At 41.9% G+C, this 27,258-nt stretch overlaps 1 protein-coding gene across 1 annotated transcript in view; it reads right to left on the bottom strand.

Annotated features, from left to right (window-relative positions):
- FRMPD3 (FERM and PDZ domain containing 3) overlaps nucleotides 1-27,258 on the bottom strand; it is a 178,142-nt gene that overhangs the window by 121,109 nt on the left and 29,775 nt on the right. Inside the window, exons 2-4 of the mRNA XM_030210741.1 lie at nucleotides 15,400-15,554; nucleotides 5,468-5,570; nucleotides 912-957 (exon numbers count right to left, since the gene is read on the bottom strand). Coding sequence (XP_030066601.1) covers nucleotides 912-957; nucleotides 5,468-5,570; nucleotides 15,400-15,554 — 304 coding nt within the window. The remainder of the gene's footprint in view (nucleotides 1-911; nucleotides 958-5,467; nucleotides 5,571-15,399; nucleotides 15,555-27,258) is intronic.

Genomic DNA, 27,258 nt, shown 5'->3' with positions numbered 1-27,258 from the left:
TATAGCGCCTAGAGATCTGTGCCAAAATCCACGTGTATTATATAACAATGTGAGTAACTTAATTGGCTTAACAAGCAGTACCCTTATTTTATCATCCCCACCTTAGTAATTCACTTATCTCTTATTCGTCCTGTTTGTCTGTCCTAATTAGATTGTAAGCTCTGTCGAGCAGGGATTGTCTCTTCATGTTCAAGTGTACAGTGCTGCGTACATCTAATAGCACCATAGAAATGATAAGTAGTAGTAGTAGTACTAATCAGAGTTGATAACAGCACTTAACAAGCAATAATGAGCACTAATTGGCAATAATTAGAATTTACATGCACAACTTGCTAAGTGTATTCTATAATGAACCGTGCCTAAATTCTAATACACGCAGTTCAAAAAGGGCATGGCTATGGGAGGGGAAATGGGCATTCCGTAGGCATTCTCAAATTTACATGTGTTGTTATAGAATATGGCCCAGTGTGCGTAAATTTACATGCATGGATTTACGCCACATTTTCGTTGGTGTAAATGGACATGTGTAGTTTTAGGCGCTGGGATATCAACTAAGCATATTCTACATACCGCATGTAAATCTAGGCGCTGCTTATAGAATACACATAGGCGGAAATGTTTACCGTGCAGATTTTTTAGGCACCTTTCTGCCCACTTCAACAATTAAGGTGGGTGGTATTCTATACATTAGGGGGCTTGAGTGCAAAACTGGATGTCCAATATTCATTTAAACCCTACTCTGATTTGTATACAATTAATTTTAAGGGCATTACATGACAGTAGACCTACAACTGCATACCTTTGACAATTTATCTCAGAGCATTTTGAAACCTAAATTTCTCAGATAAACCTCAATTCACAGCCCCCAATTCATGAAAGCTCTTCCTGAAAGTGACACACTCACAACCCACCTGATGAGGCTGCAAAACAGTAAGCACAATGAATTCCTTTGCACTCCTGGAAGACAAGGAGAAAGAAAAGAATGTGACCTAAGTACTTTAGTGTTTTTGTAGTAAGATACCATGTAATGAAAACAAGGCTGAATAAAAGACTCACTAAAATGGATCAGGTGCTGGTCTTGTGACTATGCCTGGAGGCAGCTCATGCTTTCATTCACAGCTCTAAAAGGAATCTTCCCAACTAGGCAATAATGATATTGGGATCAATTCATTTTGCAGCTGCTGTGTTTTCTGCTCATCTGTGCATGGTTGTTTTTGACTCTGTAGCTTTACTCTGATGGATGAGAGTTTCCATCTTTTCTATGTACCGTGAAGAAAGACTGTAAATGTCTTTTTTCATAACCAATATATCTTTAGCAGGAGCGGAGAAGTAGCTTAAATGTAAGAGCACTGGGCTGGGATCCAGGGCTGGGAACCTGGGCTGGGAACCAGGTTTAAATCCCTCAGCACCTCCTTGTGGCTTTGGGCAAGTCACTTAAACCTCCATGCCTCAGAAGAAGGCAATGCAAACCGCTCCTGTATCATGCTAAGAAAACCACAAGGAGAGGTCCCTTACTGAGTGGTCACCTGGAGTCAATTCAAATCAAGGGTGCATCTGGATCTGGATACTATTAGTAGTTTACTCTGGGCAGATTTAATTGGTACTCCAGTGTTACCCAGAGTGAGGTTATGTGATCATAGGCACCAACCCCCGATATTCAGCACTATTTAACCAGCCAGGTACAGCTTGTGGCCGGTTAAATAATGCTTAACCAGATATCCGTGAATATTGGGAGATAGTTGGTTATCTCCCACTGAATATTCCTGGTCAGTGCTTATCAGATAACTGGTTATATCGCATAATATAATCAGCTATCCGCTCATATTCAGTGAATCGTATCACTGGCTAAATTGGGTGGCCAAATTGGACCGCCAAAATAACGGTCCTATCTTTGGCCAGTTTAAACTTAACCAGCCAGCGCTGAATATTGTTAAGTTTAAACCAGCCAAAAATAAACCGGATATTCAATGGTAGTCACCAGAAATGGCCCAGCATTGAATACCTGGTCTCAGTGCTGACCGCGGGAGTTAGCATGGCTGACTCCTGTGGTCTGGATATCGGCCCCCAATACAATACAAATTACAACCCCCCTGGACACAGTGAAGGAGTTTTCTCAATATTAGGACCCACAGAGCTGACTCTTACATATGTAATTCTCATGGTCTTCACCATAGTCTTTTGCAATACAGTGCTGGCAACAATACAGATTAAAAGCTTTGCATCTAGCTTGACAGTGCTTCTGTTACTTCTTATTTTCTTCATTCAGATCCTTTTTCCATTCTTTGAAGGATGCTCTTTTGTCTCTAATAGCCTCACTCACTTCATCTTTTAACCATTTATAGCCAACCCTTTTAGCTTCTTTTTATCCATTTCCTCATTTTGCTGTAGTCGCCCTTTCAAAAATTAAATGCTGCTACAGTAGATTTCCTTAGTGACTTCACTCCAAATATCAGCTACATTTGATCATGTTATGTTCACTGTTACCCAGCGGATCCAACACTGTTACTTCTTATAGCATGCCTTACATTCCACTACGAACTAGATCTAAAGGTGGGGGGGGGGGGGGGGGGGGGGGGGGGGGGGACGACTGCTCAGCATGCACAGAGAACAAGGCAAGCCAATAGAAAGTCCCACAAGACACAGGGAACTGAACATGTGCTCTGAAAAAGCCTTTTACAGGGAACTACAAGATTACAGGAATTTGTAGTTCTATGATATAACCCTACTGGACATGAACGTACCAAAGTAACGTGGTGGCAGACTTCCTTCAGTAAACCACTCAGTTGCTTCTAGTTCCTTTGTACAATGGGAGAATGAGGAATCAACAGGGTCACTTTTGAATCGCTAACTCTTCAGTAGTTACGTTTTGAGTTAGGACTCCATCTCAATACTTGAGAACTTCAATTAGGTGCCAGCCCAACTTCTTTCCACTCTTTAGATTTGATTTATTACAGGGGATCCCTTAAAAAAGAGATGTCTATCATATGCAAACTCAATTTTCATTATAGTAACTCTTGGAAACACACAAACATAGGACCACAGATGCAATCTTACATTAGTGGGTGGCAAATTTAATCCCTTCTATACAATAACTCCATCTTTCTCAGGGTTTCTTCATTCCACCAGATATTCAATATGTAACAGACTAAAGACTTTAGGGTAAATGATTTTCTTCTACATGGATGTTCATTGTCAAAATCAAAAAGGGTTTTTTGAAAAGTAATTCCCCTTCTGGATCAAGAATGTGTCTGCAATGGCCAACCTGTCCTTAAGAATGGAGGTCACCTTGGCTAATGATTCTGTGATCAACCTCCTCTGGAAGGCATTATTACTAAATGTAAAGTAAGTACTTGTTAAACAGCACTGTCTGATGTTATAAAGCACTACATAGAGACCTGGCATTGATGAAGTCTTAATTGGCATGGGATGATTACTGTTGTGAAGACCCATCTGACATTAATAAGATACTATTAGAGAAAAGCTCACCCTGCCAGAAGTAATAGTTGGTACAGCTCAAACCATATTATGAAGAAGCACATGCTTCCTCAGACAGCTCGTTAGTAGGGCTGCATTTCTGAAGTAGGCTGTGAAAACTGTAAGGCTGTTTATAGCTAATTTGCATATTGTTTTAGAATCTTTAATTTGTAATTTGTCAAGTTGCATTTTGTATTTCTTGGGACTGATATTCAGACTGCGGGAGTTAGCCTGGCTAACACCCGTGGTCCACAATGATGGTAGATATTCAATGCTGGGCTGTTTCCGGTGACGGGTATTGAATATCCAGTTTATTTTTAGCCAGTTTCAACATATCCAGCTAAATAGATATTCAGACTTAGTTGGTTGTCTTGAAACTGGCCAAAGATATCCCACATTTTCAAGTGGCCATATTTGGCCATTAAACTCAGGCTGAAAATCAGCAGATAGCTGGTTATATCTTCTGATATAACTGGTTATCCACTAGCCACTAATCGGCAATATTCAGCCGGGATAACCAGCTATGCCCTCCTGAAAATTCCTGGATAGCCGGTTAAGGAGCATTTAACTGTCCAGGTGCTGATCCTTGCCGATTAAATGCTTTTTAATATCGGGGGCTTATCTTTTCATTACTTTATTTAGGGCTGCATTTTGATTAAAATTTGTAAACGGATGAATCACATAGTTAAAGGTATATTTATTTATTTTTTCCCACTGCCTTTCCATTTGACTCTAGGCAATGGAGGGTTAAGTAACTTGCCCAGAGTCTCAAGTTGCTGCAATGGGAAAACAAATAAATGCATAACAGGAGGAGTAAAAATGGCTTGGATTTTCAGGACACTCCTAAAGAGTAAACATGAGATAGATTTGCTAAGAATGGAGATAGTATGCATGCAAATCTATCTTAAGCATATTTATTAGGAAGGTACTGACAACTTAACCTGTCTGAAGCCCTCTACAACAAGCAGCGAATAACAGTGCTCTAGTAAGTGGTTTTCTCCAGGTCAGGACAGAGATGAGATGCCCTATGCTAGTGTTTCCCAAGTTCGGTCCTGGAGTACCCTTTGCCAATCAGGTTTTCAGTATATCCACAATGAATATGCATGAACTTGACTTGCATACACTGCCTCCATTATATGTATTAAATCTCTTTCATGCATATTCATTGTGAATATCCTGCAAACCTGACTGGCAAGGGGTACTCCAGGACCGGACTTGAGAAACACCGCTCTGTGAAATACAAACAAAATAATGCACCAAAACTGATCTCTAGTCTTTGGAACTCTATCCCCCAATCAATACGAGGACTGCTCCAATTAAAATCCTTTAAGGTTTCTTTAAAAACATTTTTCTTTGTGCAGGCATTTATATTACCTTTCTATACCACCTCTCCTGGGTAGGTCAAAGCGGTGTACAGACTAATAAAACAAATGAGGAAAAGAACTCCATCATTGAAAGAAAAGAGACAGAGACAAAGAAACGCTCAATCGCAAAAACAAACTGCTAAAGACGTTAATTTAAAACCTAACACACATTTAATCAAAAGAGACACACTGTAGATCCCATTACAAGGCTGGTTTTGGATAATGGTCTGTTGTGATGGGATATACAGTGTGTCTCTTTTGATTAAATGTGTGTTAGGTTTTAAATTAATGTCTTTAGCAGTTTGTTTTTGTGATTGAGTGTTTCTTTGTCTCTGTCTCTTTTCTTTCAGTGATGGAGTTCTTTTCCTTATTTGTTTTATTAGTCTGTACACCGCTTTGACCTACCCAGGAGAGATGGTACAGAAAGTCTTTTAATAAACTGTAAACTACATCATAAACTGTTATTACATAGTCTGTAGGTAACCGTAACGAGTAGCCAACCTACAGTGAAGCTTGAATGTTCTCATTCCTTGAAGTATGGTATGAACAGCAATACTGGAACTTCCAAAACGTAAAAAACAGTTTCTTTTCTAATACACTGTAAATTCAGTCATTAAGCATGCAGTTACCTTACAAGCTCTATGAATCTCTCCCTCGGAACGTCACTCACATCATCCTCATTTATGGCCAGAATTTGGTCACCAGCCAGGAGTTTATCCTCAGAAGGGCCACCTGCCATGGAAAAGAAAGAGAGAAAATATTAAGATTCAGGTTCCCACTTAAGACTCCGCTCTACCAAGGAACATGTTATGCATTTATCTGGGAGGAGAGCAACTTGCCCTGGCACTGCTAAGAGGAGAGAGAAGGCAAAGGCTGCATTTACAACTACTGAGCCTTTTTACTAAGTTGCATTAGTAGTTTAATGCACTTTTAGGGGGTAAGCTCAACGTGGGCTTACTGCTCGCTAATCTGGAACTACCTCTGGCCCAACAAGGCCACCGGCAGTAGTTTCGACTGGACTGCATATCATTTCCGGCATTCTGGAAATTTTTTTCTGTAGTGCGGCGCTAGCCCGGTGGTAATCGGGCATTGCCGCATGCTGCCTGGTTACTGCTGGGTTATCGCAGGAGCCCTTACAGCCACCTCAATGGATGGCGGTAAGTGCTCCCTGCTGCATGCCCATGTGGTAAGGGCTATCTTCCTGCGTGGCCATTTTTTGGGGGAATTTTATCTGCTACAGTAAAAAAAGGCTCTGGTATGCGGGAGAAACGTACCCCACCGTTACCGCAGGGCCCTTTTTGAGCAGCAGAGTAAAAGGACCCCGTAAAGCATACTTATAGTTGGCACAGGCACAGCACTTTGTTAACAGATAATACAGCACATTAACTGTTAGCGTTGGCTAACTGCCACATTGAACAACTGATGCAGAAATTCCTACTGGGGGCATGGTACGTGTGGGGAATGGGCAGGGACTGCAACTTGCAGTTAACATGTGATGCCTGAAAGTGAGCCTTCTCCAGAGTAGCCCCCACACTCCGGAATGTGCTCCCTGAAAGTCTTCGTTTAACACAAGACTCTCTACTTCAGGAAGCAGGTGAAAGCTTGACTCTTCAACCAGGACTTTAATGGAAAAAGTAAATGACACCGGCTGCACACACTATAGCAGGACATGTTTATCCACTACTACCCTATCTAAGATAATGTTCAAGCACCTTTCTGACCTCATTTGCAACTTTCTTTAAATTAATCCCCTTATTTGCTTATTCCTGTTACACTAGCTTATCTATGTGTTCCATCTTTGCTTACACCCTATGCTGTCTATTAAAATGTTTTATTGTGTATTGTGTTGGCATTATAATGTAGCATATTTGTATTGTTGTTTGAATATTTTTACTGCTGTAATGTCTCTGCTTATGTTTGACTTATTCTTGCTGTACACTGCCTTGAGTGAATTCCTTCAAAAAGGCAGTAAATAAATCCAAATAAATAAATACATACAATGCACACACTTTATAGAATAATGCATAGCGTCGATTCCCACACCTAACTTTAGGTGCCAGATTAACACTTGCTGAAACCTGGTGTCAATGTTGGCGACCAAGTAAGGCCTGATAAGGCCGTATTCTATAATTATGTGTGCAGCTTTTCAGAATGCCCCTGACATACCCATGGTCACGCCCCCTGTTGAATTATGAACTAGTAGAATTAGGTGCCATGCCTTATAGACTAGAACAGCCAGATGCATGCGCAAATCTTAATGAGTGCAAATTAACTTCAATAATTGCTTGTTAGTACCCAATTATTGATAGTTAAGGGCTCATTACTCAATTAAATTGCACATACATCTTGGGTGCCAACACAAATTTAGAAAATTTAGGCACTGTATATAGAGTCCGGGGGATAGAAATTGTTATCATTGCTTAAACTGCTAATGTGGCAGATAACAGTGCTATTAGCTACAACCGCAGAGGTAATCATTGCTCTCTGTTAACTGTACAGCTGCTTTCCCCAAAGTGTTGGGAATGCCCCCAGCAGTTAATGCAGAGATTTTGAACCTAATATGGGCAATTCTATAAGTGGGTGCCTCCATTTAGGCACCCCAATATCGCACGGGGAGCACCTAGTCTATAACAGCAGCAGGGTGTCCAGATTTTGTTATAGCATGCTAGAGTAACCTGGCTTTGGCACACCTAAAATTTAGGCACCCACAGTTACACCAGCCATAGACCTGGCATAATTGTGAGCATCTAAATGCAGCAATGGTGCATGTAACTTACAGTATTCTGCAAGGGACTCATAATTGCAGGTGCCCCATTATAGAATTACCCTTAATCCCCTGGGTTCTAAATATGGCAAAAATATTACACGAGCAAGAAACTCAAACAATTGAAACTCATCAATATCCTATATAATAATTCTCACGTCCAACAGGATGTGCCTGGGACTGTGCCTGCCGGAAGTGGTCTGCTAGGCAGGCACACACTGACGTCAGTGACATCAGTGACAGACAATTTGGCAAAGCAAAACAATCTGAGTGCTGGCCATTAGGACACAGGGTTGATAGGAGAGTTTTAAAACACTAAAGGAACTGAAAGTGTTAAATGGGGGGAGGGGGAGTTCTGAACGACTGAAAGACATGAACATTTGGGAAAGGAAAACAATCTGAATGCTGGCCATTAGGACACAGGGTAGATAGGAGAGTTTTAAAAGACTGAAGAAAACGAAAGTGTTAAACTGGAGAAGGGGGGGGGGGGGTGGAGTTGTGAACGACTGAAAGACATGAAAATTTGGGACAGGAAAATAATCTCAATGCTGGCCATTAGCACACAGGGTACATAGTAGAGTTTTAAAAGACTGAAGGAACAGAAGTGTTCGGGGGGGGGGGGGGGGGGGGGGGCAAGTTCTGAATGAATTGAAAGAAATGAAATTTACGAGAGGAACACAATCTGAATGCCGGGCATTTGGACACAGGGTAGATAGGACACTTTAAAAAAAAATGAAGGACACGAAAGTGTTACATCTTGGGGGAGGGGTGAGGAGGAAAGCGGTGGGGTATCCGGATACTGGGCGTTAGGGCCATGGGGGTACATAGACTTTTGAAAGCCTTAAGGAACCCAAGTGTGGGAAGGAGGAGGAAAAGGAGGGGAGGGAACGGGGTGAGGGGCATTAGGAACAGGGGAGGGGGCCCTGCCACACACTCTCATTCTCACACACACACTGTCACACAGACAGTCTCACTCTGTCACACACCCGCACATTCACTCTGGCTCTCTCTCGCAAACATACACACTCCCAGGAAAACCTTGCTAGCGCCCGTTTCATTCATTCCAGAAACGGGCCTTTTTTTACTAATTTTTCTATAAACTTGCCTAGCAGCATCATTATAATTAATCTAAAACAATACATTTATAAAAAGTGGATAAAAAAGATCTCAGAGTCTACATGTTTGCTCATATCAGCTACACAGAGTTAGAGCAAATCTACAACCATCATGGGTCAGAAAGAAACTCCACTTATAAATAACAAAATCATCAAAACGAGTGAAAACTGCACCAACGGCAAGGAGGAACAAATATTTTAAAAAAGCCTATGCACCATTTAAACTTCGCCACCTGTGTTATGCTTGAAGATAAGTACAAAATTGGTGGTTTAAATGGTGCATAGTTTTTCTCAGTAAAGCAATATGTTCTCCTCCACACCTTCCTCCTTGCAACTTGAGATTATGAACTCTTTTTCATGAATTTCCTTCTCCATGGAAAGTATGTAGTAGACATTCATTATAGTAAAAAGTGAACTGTTGCTATTTCAGTGTACGTACAGTATATCAAACTGAGGCACACTATAATCATGGCTGAAATGTAAAAAAAAATGTAATTTTGGATTCATACTCAACATCTCTGTTTCTGTAAGTCACAAAACACAAGGCCTTATGCCCTTAACTCACATATATCAATTTGTCAGTCCCAAATTTTGTCTCCAATAGGGGTATCATAAGTACATAGGTACTGCTATACTGGGACAGATCGAAAGTCCATCAAGCTCAGCATCCTGTTTCTAACAGTGGCCAATCCAGGTCACATGTACCTGTCAAGATCCCAAAAATGTACAATACATTTTATGCTGCTTATCCTAGAAATAAGCAGTGGATTTTCTTCCAAGTCCATTTAATAATGGTCTATGAACCTTTCCTTTAGGAAGCCATCCAAACCTTTTTTCTAACCCTGCTAAGCGAACTGCTTTTACTACATTCTCTGGCAACAAATTCCAGAGTTTAATTACATGTTGAGCGAAGAAAAAGTTTCTCCAATTCGTTTTAAATATAATACTTTGTAGCTTCATCGCATAGCCCCAAAGTCCTAGTAATTTTGGAAAGAGTAAACAAGCGAATCATATCTACCCGTTCCACTCCACTCATTATTTTATAGACCTCTATCATACGTCCCTCAGCCATCTTTTCTCCAAGCTGAAGAGCTCTAGCTGTTTCAGCCTTTCCTCATAGGGAAGTCATCCCATCCCCTTTATTATTTTCGTCACCCTTCTCTGCATCTTTTCTAATTCCACTAGATCTTTTTTGAGATGCGACGACCAGAATTGAACACAAATTTCACAAACATGTTGGGAGTTATATACCTATGGCCCTCAGTGGAGACTCGCTTCACACAGGATCACAGTCCTGTGATTCACCTTTCTTGTCATCGGCCCAAACAATTTATCCAATCTGCTGTCTTAATTTTGACTCTGTCTCTTTCTTAACTCACATATGTGCATAAGAAAAGTCATGCTGAATCAGACCACAATATAAGAATTGCCATATTGGGTCAGACCAGAGGTCCATTTTGCCCAACATCCTGTTTTAAGCAGTGGCTACTCCAGATCATAAGTACCTGGCAAGATCCTCAAATGTAGCAAGGTTCCAAGCTACCTATTCCTAGGGGTAAGCAGTGGCTTTCCCAGGTTTACCTTAATAATAGTTTATGCTTTTTTCCCCAGGAATTTGCTGTGCTAGCTGCTTTTGCTACAACCTCTGATGAGTTCCAGAGTAGTTTTATAGTCTTCCTTCCTCTTATTCAAGTATGAGGTCAGTGAATGGAAGATGTTTTTCATTTAGATCAATTGTTTAAGCTATACTGAAACTTTTTTTAAATTGAAATCTAGAACAAAAAGATGCCCAGTACACATTTGTTTCAGAAACCAGTGAACATGAGACAATCAGATCCTGTTTCGGACAACGGCCAGTCCAGGTCAGAAGTACCTGACAGATCCCAAAAAGGCAGAACAAAGTTTTTTTTATAGCTCATTTCCAAGGAAAAGTGATGGCTTTCTCAAGTCTACCTGGCTAATAATTTGTTATTGACTTTTCCTCCAGGAACTTTTGAACCTGGCTATGGGGTCCTTTTCCAAAGCTGCACTAAAAAGTGACTGCGGTAGAGTGAGCGTGTCTTTTAGGCATGTGCTGGGCCATTTTTTACCACAGCTGGGTAAAAGGCAGTTTTTTAATGGGCCGGGAAATGGGCCTGTGCTAATATTAAAACTAGCACATGTCTAGTTATGGCCTGAGCCCTTACCGCAATCCATTGACCTAGCAGTAAGGGCTCATGCGCTACCCATGTGGTAACCATGCAGTGCACGCCAACGTGGGATCCAGCATGTGCCAAAATCGGAATTACCACTGGGTGCATGTGCTAACCCCACGGTAGTGCCAATTGGGCACACGCTACCAATATTTTAGCCTCCTGTGCCTTTGTAAAAAGGGCTCCTTTGTTAGACACTTTGACCACATCTTCTGGCAACAGATTCCACGATATAGTGAAGAAATATTTTCTATTTTTTTAGTCAGGTAGTCTAGTTTCATAGTATTCTGTCGTTTTAGTCAGAGACATAGTCAGAAGTTGATGGGGGGGCTAGGGAGCCAAGCATTTCCTCTCAGTCCCTCCTCCCTCCCTCCCTGCAGCTGTTGCTGCCATTGCGGCATGCCCCCTGCTGCCACTGTTGCCGCACCCCCCATTCATATTGTTGCTGGCAGTGGCAGGGATGCTGAAGCCCTGCCAGCTTAAGTTTCACCACCATCCACCATAACTCTACCCTGCCCCTCAGACAGGCTGCTCCAGACTCCGATGCCAGCACTTCTGCGAATACTCGAGCATGCACGGAAGTGCCAGCATCAACCGTTAGAGCACCCTGCTGACTTTCTGCTTCTCAAGCAGCACAGGCAGGGCTCCATCAGGGAAACTCTTCGGTAGGCGGGGCTTGAGTGCCCCCACCAGGGGCGTAGCCAGACTTGCGTGGGAGGGGGGTCCACAGCTCCAGGGGAGGGGGCACATTTTAGCCCCCCCTGCCACCGCCCCCCTCCCGCCGCCATTGTCGCCCCCCCGTCTCTGCCGACCGCCCTCCCATTGCGAACCCGCCCCCGCCGCCGCCTACCTTCCGTTTTGCTGGTGGGGGACCCCACTCCCCGCCAGCCGACGTCCTCTCCCGTAGAATGCAGCGGCACTGTCTGGCAGAGAAAAGTCTTCTTCCTTGCATGCTGACGTCCTGCACGTACTGCAGGACATCAGACTCAGAGAACAGTTCTGTACTCTGAATCTGACGTCCTGCACGTACAACGTGCAGGACGTCAGCATGCAAGGAAGAAGACTTTTCTCTGCCAGTGCCGCTGCGTTCTACGGGAGAGGACGTCGGCTGGCGGGGAGTGGGGTCCCCCGCCAGCAAAATGGAAGGTAGGCGGGGGCGGGTTCACCAGGAGGGGGGTCCCCACTGACATCTACAGGGGCCCAGGCCCCCTCAGGCCCCACGTAGCTACGCCACTGGCCCCCACCATCCATTTATTGGATGCCACAGTGTTGGAGTGGGGCTGAACTCAAAGTGGGGGCTGAAAACATCCAAAGATCTAGTGGCAAACATGACCATTTTCAGACCTGAAAAAGGTCTATTTTTTTGTTTTGAAAATGGCCATTTCCTAGATGTTTTTTTTTAGACATTTTGTGCTCAGTGCATTTTTCTTTTCTGACCATTTTCAAATAAAAAAACGTTTAAGGGAAAAATGGACAAAAACAAGCCATTGGGTGGATGATTCACAGGTTAAGCAGCTGTTTTCTATTTACCTGTTCCACCCAACCATAATTTTATAACCTTCTATTATATTCTCTCTCACTGATCTTTTCTCTGTCCGCTTTGTAATTTCTGTTGCCTTTCTCTCAACCTCTTCTACATTCACTATATCCTTTTTGAGTTGGGGTAACTAGAACTGCACACAGTATTCAAGGTGTAGTAGAAACAGGGACCTACTGTATACAGAGGCATAATTCTTTTGTTCTCTATCCCTTTTCAGTAATCCTTAGCATTATATTTATGTTTTTTTGAGCAGTCGTGGCTCACTAGTCTGAAAATTTCAAAGTATTATCCACAATAACTCCAAGATCACTTTCTTGGGTGGTGACTGCTAGCTCAGAACTCAACATTTTATACTTGTAGTTGGGATTATATTTTCCTAAGTGTATCACTTTGCACATGCCAATATTAAATGTCATCTGCAATATCCTTCTGCAGTACCTTACAATCCTCTGCTATTTTAATGACCTTAAATAAATTTGTATCATTCTCAGAATGGCCACCACCCAGACACTGAAAGTAATGGAAACACCACTCTCCCCAAAACAACATCACTGTGGAATCACTGGACAGCAACCCCAACTACAGAAAGGAAGCCTCAGAAACCATTACATACACTGGCATGAGTGAAGGACCAGTCTCCCTCCCCCCCTCCCCAATCAAGCTTCCGGGGTTGAACGAAATTCCTGGCAGCTGTGACCACTCATACATAGGTGAATCCAACCGCGCTGTACAGAAAAGCTATAATAGCACATGAGACACCAGAAACACAACACAGACAAATCATAAATAGACCTACATGTGATGAAAACTGGTCATACACAAAAAGAAACTTTCTATTTTCTTACCTTCAGCAAATGGGCCTGGTGTGTTGATAGTTTGGTGGGTTTGATTTTAACTCAATGTCTATTCTATGATATCTCATGGACAAATGGTTATTTATTCTCATGGGTGGTATATTAAGGAAGCACTAATTGATCTATTTGATAAATGGGAGGACATAGGTTATTATTCGGTCTAGAAGGGGTCTTTATCATAAAGCATATGGGGACAGATTTAATGATCTCAATTTGTATGCTTTGGAAGAAATATGATAGAAATGTTCAAATACCTCCATTGCATAAAAGCACAGGAGATTAATCCCTTTCAATTGAAAGGAAGCTCTGGAATAAGGGGGCATAGGACGAAGGTGAAAAAGGACAGACTCAGAGATAGCCTAAGGAAATCTTTTTCAAAGAAAGGTTGGTCAATTCATGGAACAGCTTCCTGGTGGAAGTGGTGAAGATGAAGACTGTATCTGAATTCAAGAAGACTTGGGACAAGTATATAGGATTTCTAAGGGAGAGAAAGGGAGAGTAGATAACTTGGATAGGCTGACTGGATAGGCCATATGTTTTTTTATCTGCCTTCATTTTTATCTGTTTCTCTGTTTTTATTTTTTTTAATTTTTAAGGAAATGGGTGGCATGAGTGTTTAAATTATATTTAATGTATATATGGAGGGGCATTTTTGATATGCTTTCTAAGTCCGACTTTGGACGTTTTGCAAAAAACGTCCAAAATCCGAATAGGAAAGAAGGTCACTTTCAAAACAGAAATAAGTCTATCTTTTGTTTTCGAAAATATTGTTCCGAACAACGTTTTGTGATTTGGACGTTTTGTTTTTTGGTCCATTTTCGACCCCCCCCCCCCCCCCAAAAAAAAAAATGTCCACAGTGCAAAATGCACAAAACCAAGCCATTGGGATGGAGGAGGAGCCAGCATTTTTAGTAGACTGGTCCCCCTGACATACCAGGACAGCAATAGGGCACCCTAGGGGGCACTGCAGTGGACTTCATAAAATGCTCCCGGGTACACATCTCACCATTGCTCCCTTACCTTGTGTGCTGAGCCCCCCAAAACCCACTCCCCCAACTGTACACCACTACCATACTATACACCGCTACCATATCCCTTACAGGTGAAGGAGGCACCTATATGTGGGTACAGTGGGTTTACGGTGAGTTTTGGAGGGCTCACAGTTTCCTCCACAAGTGTAACAGGTAGGGGGAGGTAGGAGCCTGGGTCCACCTGTCTGCAGTGCACTGCACCCAACATTAGACTACTCCAGGGACCTGCATGCTGTTCTAATGGACCTGAGTATAACATCTGAGGCTGGCATAGAGGTTGGTAAGTAATGTTTTTCATCACATTTTTGGGAGGTGGGAGGGGGTTAGTGACCACTGAGGGAATAAGGGGAGGTCATTCATGTCTCCCTCCAGTGGTCATCTGGTTATTTAGGGCACCTCTTTGTGCCTTATTTGTAATAAAAACAGGTCTAGCTCAAAACATCTTAGTCCTGGACGGTTTTGTCTTGTTCCATTATGGCTGAAAAATGTCTAAGTCTTAGGAATGCCCATGTTCTGCCCTGAACACGCCCCTTGCATTCCCCCTTGAGATATGGGTGCACTTCTGGTGGACTTCAGAGAAAAATGTCTAAAAATATTTTTCGAAAATGCTGATTTGGATGTTTTTGTGAGAAAATTGTCCAAATGCAGACATATGCCACTTTTTGGACGTTTTTCTCTTTTGAAAATGAGCCTGATGGTGTCTTAGTTTTAATAGTACTTTGGATTTTAGATTTAAGTTACTTGCCTTTTTATGCCCAAGTTCAAGCTGAGTTATAGTCAGGTACATTAGGAGCCTTGTATAATGAAGTATATATATATATATACTGTGAGTAGTTTAGTATTATTGTTGTGAGCTACATTGAATGGGTTACCAGCCTGGAAAGGGGAATAGAAATCATAGATTAAATTAAATCAATCCAGCCTAATGCCATCAACTCTTTTCTATTTAAGTGTTTTTAGTCTCACTATTTGGGTCATATTTAAGTTCCCTTTTCACATGTCAACTTATTTAGTACAAAAAAAGACATTTTGAAAAGGGGCTGTACTGTACATATCTCAGTCTACCTGCAGTAACAGATCGTACTACGACTGGTCTCTCGCTGCCGGCCACAAACCCAAATCCATAGACGGGATCACGCTGGATTTTCACCTGTCGCAGAGCATCTGAAGACAGATGACCACATTCCATATCATCACAGCTCTCCTCCTGTATCACATGACTGGAAGTCAGAAGATCCAGAACACACAGAAAAAAACAAACAAAAGATTAAAAAGAATAAAAAAAAAAACAAAGCAAACAGAAAAACAAAAGATGTAATACCTTGGTAAGAAAATTATAATGGCATTTAATAAAGAACTGTTTGCTGTTAATCCGGTCATTATTTGTTTTAATTTGAATTAAAAGGACACTAACATTTCAACTTTTCAAGTAAAACTCACTACAAAGTGGATAACAAGAACAAAAAATGAAAACAAAATCCCATAATAAAACTAAATACAGCTTCTAATGTAAACTATGTTCCTGTATTCCATGAGTTACTCATAATTGCATCAGGCATATTATATTGTGGATATGGACGAGTAGTGAGCTGAGAGCCACTCACTTGACCCTCCATTGCCTCAGGTACAAACTTAAAGGCCCAATTATATAAAGGGCACCCTAAATTTAGCACCATTATACACACTAATTTATAGACTAGGCACACCTATATGCATGAATGACATCACACAAGTGATAGGCACTATTCTATAAAAGAAATGCAAGCTAAGTTGCAGAGCATGCAACTGCAATGAGGGCATTATGTGAGAGGAGTGTGGGTGTATTCTATGAATTTTACCTATTGAAATGTGCAACTGTAGAATACTAGGGACATACGTAGAGGGGCATTTTGATATGACAATCTAAATCCAACTTTGGATTGTTTTGCTGAAAACATCCAAAGATCTTGAGGTGAACATGGCCATTTTCGAACCTGAAAAACGTTCTAACTTTTTGTGTTTTTGAAATGGCCATTTCCTAGAGGTTTTTAGACGCTTTCTGCTCGGTGTGTTTTTCTTATGTGACCATTTTTGAAAAAAAGTCTAAGGAATTAATGCACAAAAACAGCTATTGGGACATTGAGGGGGCCAGCATTCTTAGTGACTGGGCAGATATCCCAGCAGTGCCAGTGGACTTCACATAAAAGGTCCAGGTACACATCTCACAGCTACACCCTCTACATATTGTATGGTGAGGCCCTCCAAACCCACCCAAAAAACCTTATGTACCCAACTATACACCTCTATAATAGCCATTATGTCTGCAGGTGGTCTCCTCTATGTGAGTACAGTAGAGTTTGTTTTGGGGGGGGGGGGGTTTGGGGTTGGGGATGAACTCACACTTTCCACCACAAGTGTACTAGATAGAGTGGGATATGGGCCTGGGTCCCCTTCTCTACAGTCTATTGGTACTCCAGGACCTGCTTGCTGATCTAATAGGATTGGCCATAACATGATGCTGTCATAGAAGCTGGTATGTACTCTTTCTTTGACATCTTTGGGGGGGCAGAAGTGGGTCACTGACCACTGGGGGAGTACTGGGGGGGTCATGCTTTAATCCTTCCAGTGGTCATTTAAGGCAATTTTTAGGACTTAGTCATTATTGAAACTAGGGTCCAGACTAAAACATCCAATTTTTATACCTACATGTTTTTGCTCTGTTCCATTATGGTAGAAAAATATTCAAGTTGTGGGAATGCCTACATCCAGCCCCTGACACTCCCCTTGTTATTTGGATGCACTGCAGACAAACTGCAGAGAAAACATTTTAAAAATATGTTTTTAAAAAATAGTGATTTGGACATTTTGCAAGAAAAACATCCATCTGCAGCTTTGTGTTGGGTTTTTTTTTGGCGTTTTTTCTGTTTCAAAAATGAGCCCCTTAGTGCATCTCAATGGAACCCACCCTTGAGCTACTGCTGAAAATGAATTAGCTAATTTGTTTTTTAAAGTAACATATCTCACTCCACCATTATGAAAATGAAAGATACCTTCACACAATCAGAGTCACATTACTCAAGAATACTATCTCACTAGGAGGCTTTCATTGGGTTGCCTACTTAAGTTTCTGTATTTAGACCATCCACTCTTACATGCTTCCTTCCCTATACTCCACCAGTGCACACTCTTACATACTACCTTCCCTAAGAGTTCACTCTAAGAGTTCAGTTCACTCTCCCATCTCCTTTTGACTTACTCACTGACCCTTGACCTCCTTGTGCATTCACCATGCCCATATAGCCCAATACTTTTTTTTTGTTTATAAAGCTTTATTGAGTTGGGAACTTCAATACACAGTAGTGTAATAATACAAACATCTAAGAACCAATACCATTACACCAAGGGCCCTGTGACAGAACAGAGTGATTTAAGCCTGTAAATTGCCTAATTCAATTCTGAAGTGTGTTTCTCTAGTTTGGCCAGCAGGTAGTGCATGTTATGCTTAAAGCTGTTACAGAGGACTGACCTCTCTTTTAGTTAGCACACAGATAATAGGAAGTGCCTTGCAGGGATGTAACCAGCTTTTTCCAAATGTTGTTGTTCTGGGCTCTGATTGGCCTGGAGTTTGAAATTACCCAGCAGTTACTGGCTGTTGCTTTAGTTTCAGCCCGGAAGAACAGAGAGAGAAAGTTCTTTGCTGAAGCCCTGTTAAAACAGTTATTTGATAACCGGTGAGCAGCTATATGTCCTGATCTCCCCAGGTACTTTTTAAGAAGTAAACAAATGTTTAGTTAGTGCTATAATTGATCCATATTTCAGTTACCTGTTATTGTTTGCTGATTGCACATTTTTTATTCATTGTTCAATATATTTTTAAGACAATAAACAATTGTTTATTGCCTCTGCCTGTCTGGACTGATAAAGAATCCTGGTGGTTGTGTGTTGGGTTTGTGATTGTTTTCTAGGAACTGTAGGACCACTGGGGGTGTGGATCCAGTAACCTAGAAATCACTGGGGGTAATTTGAGAGAGGGAGACTCACACAGAGGCGGTGTGACCCAGTCAGTGGGAGGAGGGTGCTAGTGTTGAGCACGAGCGGCAGGTGGACCAGAGCTGTGCTGGGGATAGACTTGGTAAGTGGCCATGGGGTAACCCCAGGCTTGTGGCTAGGCATTTTGTAACAGGCCCTGTTTACTAAGCCAAGCTAGAGGCCCTCTAGTATTTTTAGTGTGCGCTAATTCTACAGACACCCATAGAAATATACGGTCATCTCAAGCATTTAGCGCACCTTAGTAAACAGGGCCACAAGTGAAGAATCCTAAAGAAGACACTAAACCTTAGCATAAATGAAAAGCCAAGCTATAGTAAGCTCAACCCCCCCCCCCCCAAGCCAATCTCCCCCTGTAAAGCACAACCACTACAAAACAGGTTGTGTCTGAGGTCAAAAGTATGAGGCACAGCTCAAAACTGATATAAGCAAAATGGGAGGCATCTCTAGTCTTTATATGGCTGCCATATCTGACAAAAGGCACCCATGTTATTCTTCAGAGCAGTTAACTTTGTTATCAGGTATATATAATCAAGCTAATCAGAAGTTGCTCTCTCGAGCGTAACGCCTCTTGCTTCCAGTATGATTCCAGGCAATTTCTGGCAGCTGTGGCCACTAAAACCACAAGCCTTTTGATTTTGCAGGTCCATCCCCTGTGGGTCCCATTCAATAACAAAATATAGATTTCCACAAGTACTGTAATATGCAGTATGTCATTCAACTGGTTGTACAACCATTTGCCAGTACTCCTGTGCCTTTGAACAATCTCACCAAACATGGGCAAATGTATAGTCCCATACTTTCACGTCTCCAAAATCCTTCCCTTGATGCACACAGTAAACCTCCCTTGCCCTACTGTACCACACAAACTGATTCCGGCAGGAGAGAGTTGTGTTTCTCTGTTCCCCAGTTGCCAGTTGGGAGATAGAGGACCAAGGAGGGAGAGGGAATTATGTTGATTCAATCCTCTCTATTAATTCCTCTCCCTTTCTCAAGGCTTCTCCAGCTATCACTATTTCTTTTCCTGAAGGCTCCATGCCCAGTTGCTACCATTGTTATTTTTATGGCTCCGTGTGACACTATGAGCTTAATCTACACAATGCCCGTAATCCCATACTGTTCTTTTTCTCATGAAAAGAATAAACAATACAGGCACTTCATGGCTAAAATACTCAGAGCTATGAGGAGCCATGTGGTTGAGCAGAGCTGGCAGGTAGAGAGATGGATAGTGGTGATGGATGAGGCCCCAATGGTAACTACAGGTAGTCATGGTGTTACACTTGAAAAATGTTGCCTTTGAGTCCCTGACTGAGACATTTTTTCCCAATCGAAATTTTAAAGAGTTTGTGAGTCAAATCATTTTGAGATTATACATAACCAGAATGGGTTAAATCTATTTTCTTATCCAGTAATAATTCATACAGCATACTGTCTGCCAGGAAAATTGATTCCCATAAATACCATGAGATATGATCATCATTCACCACAAAATTTGATTCAGAAAGAACTTTGCATTTTTTTTGTTACCATTTTCACCCCAAACCTGAGCTAAATGTGGTCTATTATGGTGAAAACCAAACAGCTGAACTCATAGGTCACAGTATGATTATCCATAAAAGGGAAAAACAGATCTGTAATGCAGCAGATTGACTGTGGAAAGGGCATGTAGTAGGGGCTCTGATTGCAAATGGCATTTTTTTTCAGACAGAAGCATAGAGATCAATCATCCCCTGTGCTGCTAATTAAGCAAACATCTGAAAGAACCAGCAATACACCATCTTTAACAGGTCCTCCATCTCGCCATCCCCCCCCCCACCTCGAGCATACTGTGTGCAAATGTTATTTGTGTTAGGTTTTTTTCTCTCTTGAATCAATTATAAAGTAAAAAGCAATAATGAGCTACTCTACTATAGTGACATGAAAAGGAAAAATGCACAGAAAGAGAAGAGGCAGGTTTCAAGAAAAAGGCAGAAGAAGAAAGGGAAACAGCCTGGAAGCAATTTAAAGGGAGGAAGGAAGAAAGAAGTTTAGAGGAAAAGGGAGATTCATTAAAGCCTTTGCCAGATTCAACTCTCCCATAAAATTATAATTAAGATGAATCAATAATTAGCATAATTCCAACCAGTTCTCTCATATAGGAGCACAGTTTGGTGTCTGTTGTTAATTCAGTACCATATAGGAAAGTTTACTCCTTCACTTCTGTAAACAGACACTCCCGACATGGGGTAGCTATGGTACTACATGGGTACAGATATTCCAGATGTTGGTACAGACAGGCCAAATGGGTATAGACACATCACATATGCCCCCATATTCTATATATGGAGCCCCAATTTTGGATACACTCCTGAGATATGCGTGCAACTTAATTGGGTAACGAGCAATAATTAGAATTAACAACCAATTATTCACATTAGTTGGCACCAATTGGGATTTGCGCACATATCTGGCTGCACACTATTCTATAACACCAGGTGCTCAAATCCCATAGTGCACAACAGTGCCTGAAGTGCACTGCACCCACTAAAACTGCTCCAGGGACCTGCATACTGCTGTCATGGAGCTGGGTTATGACATTTGAGGCTGGCAAAAAATATTTAAAAAGGTTTTTTTTTAGGGTGTGAGGTGGTTGGTGACCACTGGGGGAGTAAGGGGAGGTCATCCCCAATTCCCTCCGGTGATCATCTGGTCAGTTCGGGCACCTTTTTGAGGCTTGGTCGTAACAAAAAATGGACCAAGTAAGTCGCCCAAGTGCTCGTCAGGGATGCCCTTCTTTTTTCCATTATCGGTCGAGGATGCCCATGTGTTAGGCACGCCCCAGTTCCACCTTTGCTATGCTTCAGACACGCGCCCTGAGAACTTTGGTTGTCCCCGCGATGGAAAGCAGTTGGGGATGCCCAAAATCGGCTTTTGATTATGTCGATTTGGGCGACTCTGGGAGAAGGATGCCCATCTCCCGATTTGTGTCAAAAGATGGGCGCCCTTCTCTTTCGAAAATAAGCCTGAAACCATAGTTATTTTATATGTCTGTAAGTTTAGAAAAGAATAATTTAAAAAGAGCAGTGCCTTTAGAAAATGTGGCTATATCATCATTCAGAAAGCAGCAGAAAGTAGCAATTTGCAAACAATCTTCAGGTCAGCAGATGGTTGGCTGCTCTTAGCATCAGACTGTTTAACCTCTCAGAAAATAGCTGCAAAAAAAGAGACAATACAGAAGCTGAAATCACTCAAGGCTTCTGTGATTACTTTGAGAAAAGTTCAGCTTAACATAACTTGGCAAAGGGCGGGGGGGGGGGGGGAGTGGCGAGGGTTTAAGCATCTTTAAGCATGGGTGGCTGGGTCTACAAAGAGTAGCAGACATGGCTCTGGCCATCTTGTTGGGTAGACTGGATGGACTGTGCAGATTGTTATCTGTCATCATCTACTGTGTTACTGTGTATTCAGGTTTCCCCCAACCCTGCAATTTTGTTGCATCAGTTTTATTCTTTAATGCGTTGGGCTTCTGAGGTAAATTGGAATCTTCATAACAACTGTAAAGAGTGGGCTTGTGTTGATGGGGAAAGGGGAGGTGTGGAGATACGGTGCAAAGGTGGTGGCAAGTCTTTTCAAAGGCCCTGTGGTAAATGTTAGATTGTAATAAACAAATTGAGCTTAGTGACCTGAGTTGTACCTGCACATCTATTCATACCACAACACCACATCCATGCAATTCTGGCTTGAAGCAGAAGCCCAGAACTGAAAAAAAACCCATTGTGTTGCATAGAATAAAGAGGTGCTGGCAGAGTAATAGGGGAAATCTAATGCAGAGGCTTCCAAAAGTATGCTTGATTGCATTCCATGCTATCAATGCACTCTATTTCTTAGTCACTAAGGGCCTGGTTTGCTTATTCCCATCCTGTGGTTCAACTGAGCCCTTAGAGTTTTCACAAAATTCAGCCCAGAAATTAAAAAGCAAGAATAACCAACTATAATCACCTTCCACGTGTGCTCTGACTGAGAGTCAGCTAAGATTAAAGAGAACCGCCGACTGTTTGAGGGATAACAGGTACAGCATCTTTTAACTTCTGTAACCATAGCAACTTCCACTCCTCATTTCTGCTCGCCTTGCCACCCTGTGTCACGAAATTGCTCTTTCTTTCATTAAACAAGTGAAACAGTAGCCTCGAGGCTGCTCTTTAATACACCACAGGGCATTATTTGTGCATGTGAATGTATGTGTGCATTAGGAGAGGAGAGAATAGACTATTTATCCTTTTAAGACTGATGCAGAAACAAAGTCTATTTTGCCTTAACTCTGTTTGGAGCTGCACAGCTGTGGTTCTGATAAAGTACATCTCTGTCTCTGTCAGACTCCCTTCTGAAAGGAACACAAGGATTGAGAAATCAACCCCCTGCCTCCCCCCAACACACAGTATCAAAACAAAACAGCTCTTTATCACCAGCCCTTACAGTCACACTCTATTAAAATGCTAATCTCCAGTACCATAATCTGGGGTTTTTAGTTGCTTCACAGAGGCTTTCAGGCAGTTCCATCTTCTGCTTCAACTCTATAGTAGTGAATAATCTTCTAAAGTAAAGGGCACAGCATGACATCACTTCCATCCAATCAGAGCTGCATAAACTACAACATTCTTTGCAAAGATCTTCCAGTCAGCCAGTTGGAAAGCAGCTGATTGATGGTTGGTCAAGTATAGATTAGGGTGTCTATTAATCGATAAAAATGCACCCTCATGATTATCAGACTGGTTTGCAGACTTTGGGAAACTGGAGTTTGATACCTCTGGTCAATGGTAACAATAGTTCTCTAATGTGGCATGCATGTCCGCATATTCCAAGCTCTGTATTCAAACTGATTTGGGCATTTCTACTGAAAACAGCGTAAACTAAATCCAAATCCCTACGTATGCCTACTGGCCTAAAATATTCTGCATGGATAAAGATTTCAGGGTATTTCTTTTTAATGATGTACCTGCTATTGTAATGCAGTCTCATTTATTTTCCTGTTTCTCTTCTTTGAAAAAAAAATTTTGTTTCCACATTTGTATTGTCTTTGTTTATTGTGGGTAAATCAGTACGTTGACAAACCTATGAAGAATGGATTGATTTGACCTCTGAAGTTTGGAGATTGCTGGGAAAGAAGGCTATTTAATGGACCAATAGTGGCATTTAATTCTGACCTTAACCAACACCCATCTGTGATGCCTGAAGAAGCTGTATTACTTTTACATTTGTCACAATACAACTGCATACCAAAAGAGTAAACAGAAATAGAGAATATGAGGGCTGATAAGGATGTAAAGTAAATGTAAACTAAGGGCCCTGTTTACTATGCCATGCTGTAGGTGTGCTAGCATTTTTAGTGCTTGCTAAAAATCAGCACGTGCTAACGCTACAGACACCCATTAGCACTGTTTATAGTGGAGTCTGTGGTTATATGGTCCCCTCTGCTAACCACCCAGTCTCAGGCTATAATATGTGGTCATTCTTTTTCTGGTCTTTCTACTTACCATAAGAAATATACCAATAGGGTTTTTCTGCATCCTTACACCCACCCCAAGATACAGTGGACAATGAAGACAGAGGCTATGTTTCTTCTACTGAAAAAAATCTTTATTCCTTACCAATTTAGATAGCAAAGCAATCCGGCAATAACAAATAGCAATTTGTTATGAGAGGTAGAGAGAGAGAGAGACCACCGCTGTAAAGAGTTATACACTGATCATCTCTCAGCCTCTGACTAAATATAATACAACAGCCACTTATATACTCTTTTGTACAACGCATTGGTCATCAATTCCCTCCCCAAAATCATGCAGTTTGCAATTTCAACTAATTTCTGTCTTACTTTATTGTTTACATAAAATGGAAAACACTATCTGAATGTTATGGAATACAGAACACAATATCTAAAAACAACACAATATCTAAAAACACTAGCGCACCTTAGTAAACAGGGCCCTAAGATGTGAAGTAATTGAAACCTCTCCAGCCCTGGGTTGATTTTAGGAAGGCGGTACAGATAATGATACTCAGTGCTATGGACTACTGTAACATGGTTTATCTTGGATTACCAGGGTTTTGTCTTCTGGCGTTTCAGGTGGCTATAAGTTCAGCTGTGAGGCTCTTATTTGGCCTTTTGCAGTCCGAACACATATCTGTGCATATGAAACGTTTGAAATGGTTGTCATTAAACCAGTGGTGTTCCTAGGGGGGCTGACCACCCGGGGCGGATCGCCGATGCACCCCGTCCCCCGGGTGCAGCGCCCCCCCGGAAACAGCGTGATGCCCCCCGGCGAAAGAACCCTCCCCCTGGGTGCACGCCGCTGGGGGGGGGGGGTGCGCGCGCCTGCCGGCTCTTCGTTTTCATGCTCCCTCTGCCCCGGAACAGGAAGTAACCTGTTCCAGGGCAAAGGGAGCATGAAAATGAAGGGCCGACAGGCGCGCGGCACCCCCCCAGCGGCGTGCACCCGGGGCGGACCGCCCCCACCGCCCCCCCTTGGTACGCCACTGCATTAAACTGTAGGATTCTATACAAATTGCTGGTGATGGTTCACCAAGTACTTTATCATGATTCAACTTACTATTTAAGAAATGGTACCTGCCAGCTCGATCTTTGAGATCGCAACGTAAATGTGAACTTGTTGTACGTGCACTGCAGCATGCACATTTAGACGCTACACAGATTCGTACTTTCTCCATTTCTGGACCCACTGAATGGAAAAAAAACTGTCATTATGGTTCAAAAGTGAAACCTGCTTGTCTACATTTAAGACACATCTGAAACAACTCCGTCTGAAGGAATGGTGCGGATTAATTATGGAATTTCTGCTGGAACTGCATTTTGTTGGATTTTGTTTTGTAATTTGTCATGTTTTTGTGTGGTTTGTTAATTTGATTTTATGCATGTTTGCTTTTACTCCGCCCTGGACAAGGGCAGATTAGAAATAATAATTTCAATTCAATTCAATGTGTTACAATTAAGGCATTACAGCTTAAAATGAAGGGAAGGTGAAACTAGATTGAAAGATGACAGTTGGACCCAGATTACTACATCTACTAGACTCTAGCAATCAGATTCTATATAGGTTGCCCAAATTTTGGCACTGATCCCAGATCCACATGCAAAGTAATTAGTTAATGAGCCAGTAACAATCAATAATTTGTGTTAATTGGCTCTTATTTGGAGTTACTCATGGATCTGCCCTATGCTCTATTCTATAACATGCATGCCTAAATTTATGTAACTAAAAGGGGACATATGGCCATGTGATGGGCATGGATGGGTCAGGGACATTCCCAGAATTTAGGCATGATGTTATAGGATAGGGTTGTTTACATGCCCAACTGCTATTAGTTGTGCACTAGCATTTACACTAGGTTTCAACGGGCATAATATGTGTGCCCACAGGGGTCCTTTTATCCATCAGTGGTAAAAGGACCCCTGAGGTGATGTCATCATGCAGGTTTGCTACACTGAGGCCTCCTTTCACCTTCACCAGTAAAAGGATTTAAAAAAAAAGAATGGAAATGGTGGTACAGTAACACTTGCCACACGTCCATTTCCAGGGTAGCCCTTAATGCCTCCTATTTAGGAGGCGGGTAAGGGCTCCTGCACTAACCTGGTGGTAAAAAGTTAGAACTAATTTTTTGGCACTGGAAAACCATGTGGTGGGAGTCAGTACTACCACCAGACTCCCACGGTAACCTGGCGGTAGGGCTGAATCGCTGTGTACCAAGCCTGTAGTAGCCCTATCATGGCTTGGTAAAAAGATCCTAAAGTTAGGTGCGAGATCCATGCTAAGCTTGTATTCTGCAAAGGGTGCTCTGCACAGAGTGCCCTGCACACAATGCCAGTTTAGTGCAGATTTTCACAGTGCCTGACTTTGGGCACCACTTACTGAATTCCTCCTATATCCTCACTCCATCTTCTCCCAAGTTGAAGAACAAGAATGAAATCTTGGAAACAGAAGAGGAGAAACCATTATAGGAAGAGGAGGAACTTGGAAACTGTAACACACAAAACTGCAGGATCATAACCCATTATGATTATGAAAGGAAGTGGTGACTCATTCTGAAGAGCATGGAGGCACCCTTCTGCTGACTAGACATGATGTCCTGGAATCTATACTATTTGCCAGATTTCATGACCTGAGACATTATGGAGAGCTTGCCAAGAATCAAATCTACTGACAATTATCAAATGCTTCCTCATCTATGTTAATATGAATCAAACTGCTAGGTATCCCCATTATGCCATAGCTGTGGGACAGAGGGTGAATTATACAAGCTTGCAGATGGTGTTCTCTATCTTCCCAGTCAAGAATAAAAGCTGAGGTAAAAGAAATTCACATTTTGGAGATGGATGCATAACTGTATAAATGGTCTTGATAAGAGCACCTTGGCTTCCTGATCCATGATATTCCAAGGACTTTTGAACAGAGATGGGGCTCATCTGTTAAAGAAAGGGTGAAGTGTCTTTTTAGTAGATTTGACAAATCTACTCAAAAGGGGGTTAAACTAGGATCATGAGGGATAGATAAGAAAAAAAACCCTCAAGAATGTAACAGCCGTCAAATTAATAAAACATTGAATACTTGTATAAAAATATGAAAAAAGGACAATGTGAAGCAAGGAGTTGACACTATAAATTAATCTGGAGAGAGGGAATGGAACATTTGCTTGGCTTAATATGATATATAGACCTCCTTTTCAGGTAGAAGAAATGGATACAGATTTAATTCAAGACAAGCTTGCTTGAAAGAGAAAGTGCTATAGTCCAGTGATTTCAATCTATCAGATTTTGCAAGGAGCATCCTTGCTATGGCACCATCTTAAAGATGAGAGATGCTGCACTTTCTGCAGGAAATTTGTTCCAGCAACCTGTAATAGAAACCACAC

Source organism: Microcaecilia unicolor, chromosome 7, assembly GCF_901765095.1.
Source record: "Microcaecilia unicolor chromosome 7, aMicUni1.1, whole genome shotgun sequence".
NCBI lineage: Eukaryota > Metazoa > Chordata > Amphibia > Gymnophiona > Siphonopidae > Microcaecilia > Microcaecilia unicolor.
This window is presented reverse-complemented; position numbering and strand designations above follow the sequence as displayed.